General features: G+C 37.5%; 1 protein-coding gene across 1 annotated transcript in view; it reads left to right on the top strand.

The window, feature by feature from the left end:
- Window positions 1–13855, top strand: part of PCNX2 (pecanex 2) — a 156032-nt gene that overhangs the window by 73807 nt on the left and 68370 nt on the right. Inside the window, exons 18-21 of the mRNA XM_027657281.1 lie at window positions 1831–1923; window positions 2418–2568; window positions 6315–6456; window positions 9909–10086. Coding sequence (XP_027513082.1) covers window positions 1831–1923; window positions 2418–2568; window positions 6315–6456; window positions 9909–10086 — 564 coding nt within the window. The remainder of the gene's footprint in view (window positions 1–1830; window positions 1924–2417; window positions 2569–6314; window positions 6457–9908; window positions 10087–13855) is intronic.

The following is a 13855-nucleotide window of genomic DNA, read 5'->3' as shown; positions in this document are numbered from 1 at the left end:
GTAATCTTTAAAAATATGTGGAAAAGTTAAAAAAATAACTTCCATTGGTAATAATTTCCTTATTAATTTTTATCAGACCGTGTTTTTTCAGTACTGCTCCAGATACTAAAACCATTTGAGTTAGAGATGGATACACAACTTGCTGGTGTGAGAAGGTTTTAACAATGGAGAGGATTTGTGGGGACAGGCAGGGATCACAGTTTTGTTCAGGGAAGAGAAGGCTTTTCCTATGAGCTCCCTTATGTTGTGGTTTTGCTGTTGAATGTGACACCCAAGAAACAACGAGCAAGGCTAGCAGGGGTAGGTTTTGAAAAGACGGTCAGGAAGAGTTACGAGGACCTAACTCTGCTCCTACACCTTCCTCATGGACTATGGCATGTAGTCCACGTAGAGTACAGAACTGTCTGAAGAAGGCGAAGCTCTGAGAGCAGAGGGAGCACTTTTCTTTTGGAGTTGCATACATACTTCTGAAAGCCTGGGAAGGTGAAGGACAATGGTGGTGGCTTGAGATTTCAGCTAAATCGGATTGGAGTTTCCTGGGACAAAACGAAAGTACTTCTTGAGCCTGAAGGCTTTTTAGTTCTGCTGCGTTTCAAAGGGCTGCTGCAGTAAGTGGAAGTGCTGACGCTGGTGACCTTTTACTAAGAAGAATCTTTCATAACAGGGAGTGATAGGCAGCCTAAATATAGTGGTTGCTACCAGCTTCCCCTGTAATTCACAACCCTTCTGTTGTTCACTTGTTCTGCTTGCTTTCTTTTTATCTCCCTTATTCATGGATTTGCCTTCCTCTCATTATTTTAGATTTCTTTCTTTTTCTCTGATGAGATACATGAAGCCTACCTAGACTGCAGCACCAGGAAATCAGATGAGCTTCTAATTCTAGCAAAACTGTTGCTTTTCACATGTTGTTTCTAGATGTCTTTGAATTAAAGCATAAGTCAGTTTCTAAACCAAGAGCTATAGATTGTTACTCATTTTGTAATTTAGCAGCAGTATCGAGTTCTGAACCTAAATGCCCTTCTCATAAATCTGAGACAAGATTTTCATTTGCTCACAAAAACATTTGGGTGACCTCTGAAGTACAATTCAGAAGACCGCACAGATTGCAAACTATCTTGTTTATTTGTTTACTGAGAATGACATTTTAATCACAAGAAAAATGAGCTGTAAAGACAATGATATTTTCCAATCTTTAGAAACAAGATTACTCCTACCCTAGTTATAGATCTTTACATAAAGGCAGACGTGTCCTTTCATTATCATTCACTGACACTAGAAAAAGGCCTTGTCTAAAATCCATAAAATCTTCCTGAAATTTGACTTTCAATACAGAAAATCAGAGAATGGGACATGTCACTTTAGAACATAGAAAATGTATTAACATTGTGTCTTGGAAGACATTACAGAAAAGCGTGACTCATTTTGGTAATGGAAGAGAAAGGAAATTTTAAGGAATCTTAATACTTGCAAATAGGAAGTGGAACCAGAATTTTCATTTCCAAATATAAAAAAGTCATAATGTAAAAGAGTTATATTCCCTAAGCAGAGTCAGTATTAAAATGTATTGCTTTCATTTCTCCAGTATTATAACTTCGTTATTTAAAAATATAGTGCAAAATTAGGCGTGAAGAATTAAAATGTGATTACTTCAACAAACCTTGAGTGTGAAGAAATAATTTTCCAAAGCAGAGCGGAGAAAATACTTTTGTATTAGGGAGTGCTGATTAGCCTTATCACAATGCAGAGTGTAAGTAATTGAGAACAGAGTAATTTACTTTGGTTAAAATAGTATTGGCTTACTAATTTTGTATAAAATAATTATTTTCACAGAAAGAAATCTTGAAATCGGATCTCATTGTTTGCACAGCGGCTGCTGTTCTGTCATTTGCTGTCAGTGCCAGTACTGTATTTCTGTCATTAAGGGTGTGTATCTGTCTTTTTTTTTTCCCCTTAAGGTGTATTATCTTTTTTATGCAAGATCACAGGGTGCTTAACTGGAAAGAATAGAGCTTGTGGGAAGATAAGTTAGTGAAAATGTATTTACTGGTCATTATAACATTATTATATATGTGCAAGGCTGTTAGTTTATGGATATTTGTATTAATTTCATATTACTTACTTAATGTCTCTTTCCTCTGCGTATCTACAACTCTTAAGATATGGAACCCAGGGTACAGAATGAACAAGCCTGATCTTTTGCCTTTTTTTCCTTCAGTCATGGAGGAAAAAATTGGTTAACTGTGTGTGCAAAATACATATGTAAAAATCCATATTCACCTGTGAAGTCAGAGTTTGAACACAGGAATAAATAACTGTACAAAAATACAATCATGGAAACTGTTAAAAAATGTTTAAAATATATAAAAATGTTGTTTGCAAATTATAACTATGTTTCATTTTTTTCTGCTTTGGCCCAGCCATTTCTCAGCATTGTCCTGTTTGCTTTGGCATGGACCGTGGGATTTGTAACACATTACCTACTTCCTCAGCTTCGCAAGCATCACCCCTGGCTATGGATCTCCCATCCCATACTTAAAAGCAAAGAACACCAGCAGCGGGAAGTGAGAGGTTTGTAATAAAGTCTTTTCTATACAATGATGCAGTGACTTTCAGCTTGTCTGGGTTTGCAGGAAAAAAAAGTCCAGAAGGAAAAAAGCAGGGAGAATAAATTATGGTTTTACTTTTGAATAGCATGCATAGCCAATCATTTTCATTTTTTTCACCCAATCGCCAACAGATCTGTGACCCTGTAGGAGTTGTCTTCTGAGACCACTGTACAGAAGGGCTGAGGCTGGGCAGACATCTCTGGATACTGTCTAGTCCAACGCCCCTGCTCAGAGCAGGGTCAGCTAGAGCAGGTTGCTCAGGGCCATACCCACTTATTAGTATTATCAAGCATGGAAACTCCACAACCTTTCTGGACAACCTGTAATAGCATTCTATCATCCTTATACTAAGAAAGGTTGCTTTGACTTGCAGGAGTTTTTTTTAGTTTGGGATGTTTTTTTTGTTTTAATGCCCCATCAGGCATTAATAAGATGCTCCCTGATGCTTTTCTTCTCCAGGCTAAGCAATCTCAGCTCTCTCAGTCTCTCCATCTATGTCAAATGCTCCTGTCCCTTAATCATTTTACCAGCCCTTTGTGATCTTTCATGAGCCACTGTCTGATCTGCTTTTTGTTTTTGCATTGCAGTACTGTTACTTGTTGTGTTGCTTAATATGTTACAGTTCATCTCTTGGCATTTTGTGTAATTTAAAAACATGAAAGATTGACGAAATTGAGGCAGATTTTTTTTCTACTTTCTGTCATACCAGCAAGCGTAGTGCAACTTAGAGTTCTGTTTCCAATTGTAACACTTCTGGAGAAACATTACAGCTGAAAGAAATGGTGACATTTTCTTTAAAATTTGTTCTTGCTATTGTCTGCTAGCTTCAGTGGGTAGTGCCCTGATACATGCGAGTATCAGTCAATATTTTAGGATGTCGAGATCTGATTTCCTGTTCTGATACAGTTATTTCTGCAAGCAGGCAGTGTGCTTTGAGAAGCACAGCTTCCCTTCTCTGCCCCAGCTCTCATCTTACCTTTGCTACCAGCCAAAAGCTTGCTTGTCATTTCTTGATGGATCTCGTGCCTTAATAATTCTCAATATATGTTCCTGAAGTGTTTGAAGACAGCATTGTCAGAACACAGTCTGCTGAGGGGCTGTAGTCTATTCTTCAACTAGACAACAGAAGAGTTTAGATCACTCTCTGCAAAACCATCCATTAAGGATTTAAATCTCTCTTATTTTAAAAAGTCATGTATTTCAAAATGATTCCTTTCAAAACAAGGATTGGGTATGAAAAAAGTACCCAAGAGACTTGATTGAAGATTGCCTTTTAACTTTTCCTCCAATACGCCTAGGTGAGTGTAATAGAAATATAAATCTTTTTAAGCATCGTGCCCAACTGAAAGCAGTGTTCAGGACTTCCTGTCCATGATAACCAGTAATTCTGATAAACACCCAAGTTTTATTGTTTGTTTCATCACTTAATCATGAAAGACTACTGTAGGATTTCTTTACCTTGTCCTGATTAAGTCTGTCTTCATTTGTCAGAAAACATTGTTTTCCTAAATGCGGTGACTCAGCTTTTGAAAAGGTTGAAGGTAGAGACCTGCGGGACTGATCTCCACAGATGGATTTCCTTCTGTTTTGAGATCCAGCTGCATTTCTCATGCTACCTGCTGTGGGCAGTAGGCTTTTTTCCTTCTTTTGCAGTCCTCATTTATATATGGTCCATTCCTGCACTTTGGGGCTTAAGAATTATTACAATGTAGCTGGTGTTGAGTATTAGAAAACAAGAGTAAAAAAATATATATATTTCAGTCCCTTAGGCTGCTGCAGAGGTGCAGAGGTTTTTTATCATGTTCTGAGATGAGACAGGCTGAGGAAAAGGTAATCCCTTTGATAGATATGTCTGACAGGCTGTCTTCTTGCTTTTGCCCTATAATAAAAATGTAGGAACTGAACTTAAATGTTCCTTGTTTGTATAGAAAGAGAAGCTTGGAAAAAGGATAGTAATATCCCATAGAGGTCAGGAGTGGACAATGAAAGGACAAGTACACAAAACAAGATGTCTGTGAGGAGCTCTTACTGCATAGAATTTAATTTTTCAGCTTTCTATTTTTTTGACAATGGTAGTGCTATGGGGGAGACAAATTACTGCTTCCAATTAGACGAGCAACTGGTAATGACAGTTCCACAAATTTATTCCTGCCTTTGTTTATCGTAGACTCTGGATGAGCTGCTCAAACTTTCAGATAATCCATAGAATAGCAATTATTGGACCAGTTGTCATGATGCCCATGTGAGATAACTCAGTTATTACTTGTCATTGTTTTGCCTGGCTGCAGGAGGAAAGGCTGAGTTCAAGATGTATGAGCTTGTGGTGTAATAGATGTGTAGAAACTAGTGCAGGACTAAGCGAGGAAGAAACCCTGATACACTAAGCTGTTTTTTATTCTCCTTCCTTGCCACTACTGTTTTTATGCCACACAGATTCATGTAAGCCATTTTCAAATCAACCACATCTTTCCCTGGAGTTCCTCTGAATGCGAGCTCTTTTTTCTATCTGCATTGTCTGCTCAGATCTCTCTCTGCTCATGCAGCTACCTTCTATTTGGTCTGTGTGATATGCATATCTCTTTACTGAAGCTTGAGTTCTTACACAGAGCTCAGCTTTGGACATGGATGAAGTTCGTCAGTGAAACTCTGAGAACAATCTGTAGTTCAGGAGGAGGAGAGAGGAATGGGTGAAAACAGCTGGGTTCCAAAATGGACGTTTTGCTTTGTGTAGGAGCTTTTAGGAGGTGGCCTTTAGGTGGTAAGAGGACAAAATATTTTTATGCTATAGCAAGAAACATATTTTTTGAAGGAAGATTTTTTGCAAAGACATTGCCTTAGCTTAAGGTATTGGCAAAGCATGACTTCAAGATGATTTGGAAGAATTGTTTTTAGATCTTTCTTTTAGAGCCTATCCAATATACAGCTGTGCCTACAGAACATAAAAATCTGTTGATACAGCATGTCTTCGTTGCCTGTCATTGAGAAGGTGTGTATAGGAGAGTGGGATGTGTACACATAATTGTTTTCATTTCTGCAGGGAAGATTATTGGGGTTGTAGTAACTGACGTGGTTATTTCTGAGCCAATAGCAAGTTCTGCCTTTTTGAATTCACTGTTTTTCCAATAACCTTGTCTAGCTGAGCTCATGTGAAGATAAAGACATTATTTTTGTCTGTACACAAGTGTTTCTGCACTCAGTTCACCCATGTTCTCATAGCAGTTGAATTGCATGGAGCATTCAGTTCTTGTTAATACTCATAATAAGAACTGTGGTATTGTTGTGTATTGAAAAGTCTACTGCAAAAAAAAGTTATTCCCTACTGAGGAATGATGTAATCCTGGCAGATAGTTTTTACAGTGGCTGTTTAAGTGTTTTGGGAAATATCTATGACAGTTTCTAGCTCCTGATAATTCTTCAGTCTTTAGATCTCAATGGGTGTTTCATTTTTGAGGTCAGTGATATTTTACAGTCTAATGAACAGTGTTTGGCCACTATAAGATGGGGAAGGAGAGGCACAGAGGTCAAATGGGGTTCCTTAGGTCATTAACCAGGTCAGTGCCAGAGCTGGAGGAGGCCTCTCTAGGGTCACTGCATCACTAAAAGTATGCAGTTAATATAAATCTGAGCTAACTCATGTCTTCTATGGTATTGCAGTGCAAAAAATGCTCATAATTTGATGACAATTTGTAATCTGAATTTCTGTTTCAGATGCTGCTCATTTGATGTGGTTTGAAAGGCTCTATGTGTGGCTACAGTGCTTTGAGAAATACATTTTATATCCAGCTATAATACTGAATGCACTCACGATTGATGCTTTCTCAATTAGTAAATACAAGAAGCTTGGTGCACAGTAAGTAGATTGTAACTCAAAGCATGTGATTAGTAGAATATTTGGTTTCAGACTGAAGATTGAGAAATGGAATTTGTTTTTAAATAAGCCTATAATCTTGTCGCAGTTTGCTTTCACGCGTATTAGTTCAGTATACAATAATAACTGGCTTTGCTGCAAGAAAAAAGCAAAACTACCTTAGCACACGCTAAGACATGACTCCAGTGAGAGACGGTGAAATTAAAAGATTAAAGAGCTATATATAGATACATATGAAACGTCTAAATGTCAATTAAAAGCAAGGCACACTATACCAGGCTGCAGGTGTTTGATGGGCATAAACTCAGTGGGGTAACTGGAATTAATCAGATGATAATGAGAAATCTAGGCTGGATATCAGGAAACGTTTCCTATCTGAGGATTTTTAACACTATGCTGTAGTTTCCCAAAGGAGTTATCAGAAGCTTCACCACAAAAGTCTTTTAAGGCAAGACCGAATAAAATATTAAACAGTGTAGAATAGTGGGTAGTCCTGCACTGAGTGTTTGAGAAAGGTAAGCATACAAGTTTTGATGAAGTCTGATGTCTCAGATATTAAGCAGAACTGGTGATGCTGATCCGTGGTCTCACAGTATGATCATTGCAGACAGCCTTTTATGGTAAGTATTTTAGTCAGTGACTTGCCTACTGCAGATATTCAGCAGGCTTAGTGACTGCAGTATCCCCAGTGAGCAGAGTTTCTGCAGTCCTTTTATCAGAATGACAGTGATGCAGATGATAAAACAAAGAAACAGCCTTGGAATGTTCCAGTAGCAGGAAAAACTGCTTGGAGGTGTAGGGGGACAGTTCCTCAGTGTTTATAATAATACAGATTCTTAATTTTAAGTATTAGATAAACGAACTTTGATAGAAAAATTGCATGTTAATGTAATTATTCAACTCTCCTGAGGACCAACACAGCTTTAGGAACTGCAGAACTATAAGGAAAAGGTACCCCCTGCTTTTAGGGCCCAAAACTTGGACTAGGGCATTAGTCAAATTTTCTACATATTTCTCCCAGACAACTACTTTTCCAGAGACTCTCACCAGTCACTCATTGATAGCCTCTCTAGTTCCCCATTGACCTTTTCCCCCTCAGGCACTTGGAAGATGCTTCAAGAGTTTAGGTGTATTGTCCAGGGTGAAACTGAGTCCACACTCATCCCTCTATGTAGGTCTGCAAGGCTGGGAGAATTAAAAGTAATCAAAATGTCATTTGTTACTGAATACATGCACGGAGCAAATATGTAGGGGTTAGGAAGGTGCTATTTTTACATAGTCTTTCCTCCAAGCTAGATCACACTTTAAAGTATCACCTCCCTCAAGTGTTCAGAAGGAATGAGTCAGACCCCCAGAAGTCTTGAGATTAAAGAAAGTAATTACATTTGTCTGCCTCTGATTGTTTGGCCTGTGGGGGAATACCATGGCAGTCCTTTCCTTCCCCATCCCCCTTGTGTCTGTGTGATCACCTTGGGTTTAAAACTCGTGTTTTCTCCTTTTTCTTGTAACTGTGGTCTATCCACAAAGCTCCCAGTAGCCCTTCTCCTCTGGTGCTCCTCTTGGATATACTTTCCCTACAGTTGCCATCTAAATGCCACATACGAAGCATTCATCTTCAGATCCTACCTCTTTCTCAACTCTATAAGCCCATAAGGGATCCTGGATTCTCCTTGCTGCTTTCATATACAGTGTTACTGAGGGTTGTACTTTCTGTGCTTTAATGCATAAATACTGATTTCTGTCGTTGGAACATTCCTTATTATTGACCACCCAAGGATCAGATCTCATCATGCTGTAGAAAAGGGAAGACATTATCCCACTCTGTCCAAAAGTGTCTGAGGTGGTATGTTTTGCATGATTTGATGTTAGTGTTTTTCTCAAATTGAATATGTTTTTAAAGAAGGTTTGTCTTGCTTTGTGATTTAAATGACTGAAATAGTTTGCTTTTAGAGGAGGCAGAACAGCTCCTTCATACCCAGGAATTTGCTTGAGCTTTACAGGCTGATGTGCTGGTTATAGTGGGACCCATGCTGACAAGCTGAAATGCCTGCCCCTGTTACCTGCCACAGAGGTGTCAGAAATGAGCCCCTCCTTCTCATGCTCTCTTACTTTCTCTCTGCTGGGAGTTAAAGCCCCAGGAAATGCATCTTGTGTGGCAGTATTTTTAAAGAGAGATAATGAGCAAATTATTTTCTGTTACCTCTGAGGACATTATTTTATACCGTGTCATTTTTTGGTGACATTTTCTGCGTATTAACAGGGTGAGGAAAAGTCTTCCTTTTGCTCTATGATCTGTAAGTTTCCATGTGAAAATTTCTCCGTGTTGCAAAAATTTTCTTCTTTCTGAAGAATGAGAGATCCACCTGGTTCATATAGGATGGCTGGTATCACACTGAGATGGCTTCTAGTGACTTCAGAATCTAGCGTATTGTAATGACTATTTAGCGTAGTCACTAGGTTTTCCAGTCAGAAATCTGGGGCAGATTGAAAAGAACAGCTTTGACAAGGTGGAAGATAAGGTAAGCTTGGCATTTCATTCCAACAGTGAGGTCCCAGTGATCCCTTAGAATGACCTGCACTCTAATAAAGTTGAATCTGCGTTATGGGAGATAGACAATAATGAATAAATACCATGTAAAATAAAATAAACCTGGAAAAGCACAGGCTCATGAACCTTGCTAGAATGATGAAAACCTGTTTAGAGCTTTCTGACCTGTCAAGTATCAGTCATGGCAACAGGTATTCTCCTGGTTCGCAGCAAGATGAAGGAGAACCTTCTATGTGCTTTGCAAATACCAGACCTGTAAGGCATTATACATTGAAGTTCCTGCATTTTACAAGACATAGGTGCAACACGATTTCTTTTCATCTGATGAATTACTGTATAGAGTATTCAACCATTGAATCAAGAACAATGATAATTTCAAGCACTTCACATCTATGTGTATTTCTATCCAGAATTTTGGCAATGTGTAATGAGATTAGGAGTAAAATTATAAATTCTGTAATCAAGTGAAATTTCTTGTAAAAGAAAAAATTGCATTCAAGGGGTTTTTTTCAAATTACAGTAATATATTAATGAAAGTGTCAGGATATTTCCCAAACTTAGGTTTTATTTTTAAAGGTATATAAAAATGTCTGTTCTAGATTCTTGGGTTTTAGTAGTCAGTACTACTCTTTTTAGTACAGTGTTTGTTCTTTATTACAGCTTACAAGTGTGTGATAATAATAAGGGAAAATCACAAAGTTGCATGTAGGTAAAATAAATGTGATGATTTCTGATACTAATCCTATGCTCTTTTAATAAATAAGTTGTGTAGATTTAGATATAAATAGCAATCTAAAATACATCTGATACAGATATTTGTATTTTAGAGCTTAATAATTTATTGCCTTGTGACTTGATTAGGTTTTTCTCTCTGCCTTTCTTACAGCTGTGACATTATCCTGATAACAGTTGCCGGGATGAAACTCCTCCGCTCCTCATTCTGTAATCCTATTAATCAGTTTGTTACTTTGAGCTTTACTGTAATCTTCTTCCGATTTGACTACAGAGACATTTCAGAAAATTTCTTGCTGGATTTCTTCATGATGTCCATTGTGTTTCATAAGGCAAGTTTTATAGCTCCTGTAATGTCTTTGGCAAATATATCTTCTCTATGTTACTGTGCTGATCAGAATGCGTTAGAATTTTTTGGAAGTAATGTATGCATATATAGACACAGATTGTTGGTACTATAGAGAAAAAAATCTATTACAATGTAAACAAGGTTTTGCAATGTTTTCCATTTACTTTTCATTCACGTGTTTCTCTGTAAAGTTCAGAATTGTTGTTGTCAAGAGGAGACTCCTCAATGAATTGGAAAGAGCCTCTTGGGTCATTAGTGCAGGACTGCCCTCCAGATCAATCGCCTGGTGTTTTTATCTAGGTTTCCTTTGAATGCCTCTAGTGGTTGACTCAACAACTTCCTTTGGGAAATTATTCCATTATCTAATCATTCTCATGATAATAAATGTTTTCCTAATGTCAGCCTTAACATTTTTCTTTTCCTGTTTTCAGTTTGTTATCCTTGTGATGCTGTCCTTAACCTCAGAGCTCCTTTCTCTCTGTTACATTGTTAACTCTTGAAGTGTACTCTCCTTGAGTTTACTTTAAAAAAGAAAAAAGCCTTTTCTGCATGAATCAGATCAGATCCTGTCTTAGTTTGGAATCTGTGCTGTTTTACTGAAAGAAGCAGGTTTAACTGATACCTTGGTAAAACATGGGAAAATATTGAAGACTTGAAAGTGTTGATCCAGGGTAACTCTGGTAAGGTGTTTGTTTTTTATTGTTGTTGTTTGGTGTATTTTACGTTTTTTGTCAGGCTTGTTTTGTTGGTTTCTTTTTCTAAAATATTCTTACTACGTGTATAAGTATGACCCACTAACATCACTTATTTTCTGAGAGGAGAAAGACGTGGTTTCATATCAATTGCTGCATGTGCTGTGGAGATATTTAGGCCTTCTGCACAAGGGGCAACAGCTCATACTGCTGTCCATGCCCACCTGGAAATTTCTGGCTTCTTAAATAGAGGCCCAGGTTGTTGGTGTTACATTGGGAGTTCACAGTCATTCAGGGAAAGAGTGAAGGAGAAATTAGATGCTTTTCCTGGTTTATTTCTGTGCTGCTGTAAGGGAGGAGGAGAAAGAATGAAGCGCGACTTGGTGAGCTCACTCTTTTCATTGAACTCTTGGACCACACTCCAGTAGGAGCTTCACCTGCTTCAAGCCTTCAGCCCTCAGACCTGTTGTTTCTCTCTGGTAGGGTGAGGAGGCAAGGGTGGGGGAGGAAGGGCAGAAGAAGAGATGATACAAAGCTATACTTTAAGAAGAATCTCCTTCCTGTGATCATAGAGTAGGGTTTAGGGTTAGAGTAATTTTTAAACCTTCTTATCTTGGAGTGAAAGATAACCAGTGAAAGAGATGCAGAATTTGCTAGCATTATGCCAGATTTCAGTATTTGTTCAATTACCATGTTCCCTAGAGTAAGGGTAGATTTGTATCTCCTGAGAAGTTTGTCAGTGATGTGCATCAGTCGACATCCCATGTCTGGATAATGGCTTACTTAGTCCTGTAACTCATTCTCCAAAAACCTCTCTACAGGATCAAAAAATTAGCACACCAAAATTGAGAGTCTCGCTATTTGTTAATTCTTTTGGAAATGGTGACCTTTTGAGCATATCACAAAATACTGCGGTGGATTATTGCATGCTTTTGTAAGAAAGAGATGTAAAGTCTTTTCAATGGGTTTTTTTTTTTTAGAATATTGCTTGGGTAGTTGGAAGCTACTGTTCACAGTAGAAAGACTAGCATTAGCAATAAGAGTAAGATAAAGCATGCTTATCAAATTGAACAGAGGTGTTTGCTAGAATAACTACTGTTCTACTAGACTGAAAGCTTATACTGCAGACATATTTGGAAAATGTAGTTTTAGCATTTGTCTGCCATCTTCATATCTAATAATATCTGAAATTTTGCAGGTCATTATTTCAGCAAGTGGAATTGTCCTTGTTCCATTAAAAAAAATTGAAGTCGAGTGGTTGAATTATTTATATTACAAACGCACATGCACAGTTACACAATGATCATTAGAGCCAATATGAAAAATAGCATTACAGATGATAGCAATTAAATTCCTTTTAATTTCAAATCATAAGGGGCATAAGTTTTCTTTACCCTAATTAAGGTTTGAGCTTTAATTAGCTCAGCATTGTGAAACTTCAGTAAAGGATATGATCACTTGAGGATAAAGATGATGTGTGTTTATTTCATACTACAGACCCTAAGCAAGCTGCATCCACCTTTGTTCCTAAAAGCTTTATGGGTCTTCACACATTCTGTCTGTAGTTCAGTCATTGTTATATTTGCAACTGTTTTAACAAATAAAAACAAAATCTGAAGTAGTCTCTATTATAACCATCACCTTTGGCTATGCAGAATTTATTACACAGTCATGACTAATTTCTGCTTGCACATTGAAAACATCAATTTATAACCCTCTGAATTAGGGAACACTAGAAGTGTTGTGCCTTAGTCATAGTGATGGTAATTTTTAAGCAAGATTACTCCAAAAAATTTTGCATGCTCTCAAAGCTCAGTGGTAATGTTTTTTTCTTCTACCAGGCTCTGAAGAACATTCACAACTGCACTAGTGACTCTTGATGCAGATTATATGGAATAAAACTTTGCTAATAGTGTTGAGTAGAGTATTTCTGAATATCTCACTGATTTTGCTTCCCTTGTTTTCCTTGTTGTGATGTTGATTTAACATAATTTAATCAAATCAGAAGCTCCAAATGGCCTATTTCTCCCTGAACAAGTTGGGACACAGAAGTCCAAGTTGCTGCTCACAGATTTTTATCTCTGTCTGCAAATAGTCAAGACACCAACACTGAGATAACACAGAGAACAAGAGTCTATTCAGTTTTATTCCTAAGGATTTTTTTAATCACCTTAGATTTTTTTGTCTTTTTAACGTCTAGGACTTAGTAATGTGACACAGTTAATTAATTTCTATATTAAAAATGATTAGCTGTTTGCATTTTGACAAGTGGCAGAATGTGGAAACACTAAAAGTTGATTAGGCATATGCAGAGTGTGCTGTTTTGTCTTTCAAATTGCCTTGGGAAGGGAGCAAGATAAACATTTAGTAAAGTCTTTCTTAATTGTTTTTGAAAATGATTGCAGCTTTCAATTCAAGTGGAACAAGACTTCTCCATCTTTCTTACACCAAGACTTTCCACATAGCCAGCCCAGATTGTGTCCTTGGCTACAGCCTGGGATTCTCCTGTCCAAAACTCTTGTTGTCTATAATCTTTAAATCAGAGCTGAATACCTTTTAAAAATATGTGGGTGTAATGCTCTGATGTATATTCTACAGCAAGTCAAACCAGATAATTGAGACAGTCTACGTGACTCCGTGTAAACTTTTCAAATGAGCCGGTTGCTCTCCCCAGACTTTTTAGGAGATAATGTCACTACAAAGGTTAATAAGAATGTTCATATCAGGTGAAAATGGAAACCCACAGAAAACAGAATGTATTCTTCATAGGTGTAGCAAAAGTGGAATATATAATAGGATGCAAGAGATTTCTTCTTAGACTTCTAAAGGTAGAAAAAACCTCAGACTTTTTCTGTAATAGAGTAAAAAATGTGGAAGTATTAGCTGGTTTGAATAAACTATTTGGGAATGATGAAAAGATGGGCCTTTCTTGCATCCTTTTGCTGTCTACTGACAATATTTAACTTAGGAAAAACTCTAACGCACGCAAAACTTATGAGAGGAAGAGCATAGGGATGGTTAAGTGCATATTATAGCTCATCCAGTCCATTTTTCTTCAGG

This window comes from Corapipo altera, unplaced genomic scaffold, assembly GCF_003945725.1.
Source record: "Corapipo altera isolate COAL_440 unplaced genomic scaffold, ASM394572v1 2c, whole genome shotgun sequence".
Lineage (NCBI taxonomy): Eukaryota > Metazoa > Chordata > Aves > Passeriformes > Pipridae > Corapipo > Corapipo altera.
The sequence above is the reverse complement of the archived record's forward strand: the minus strand, read 5'-3'. Positions and strand labels throughout refer to the sequence as shown.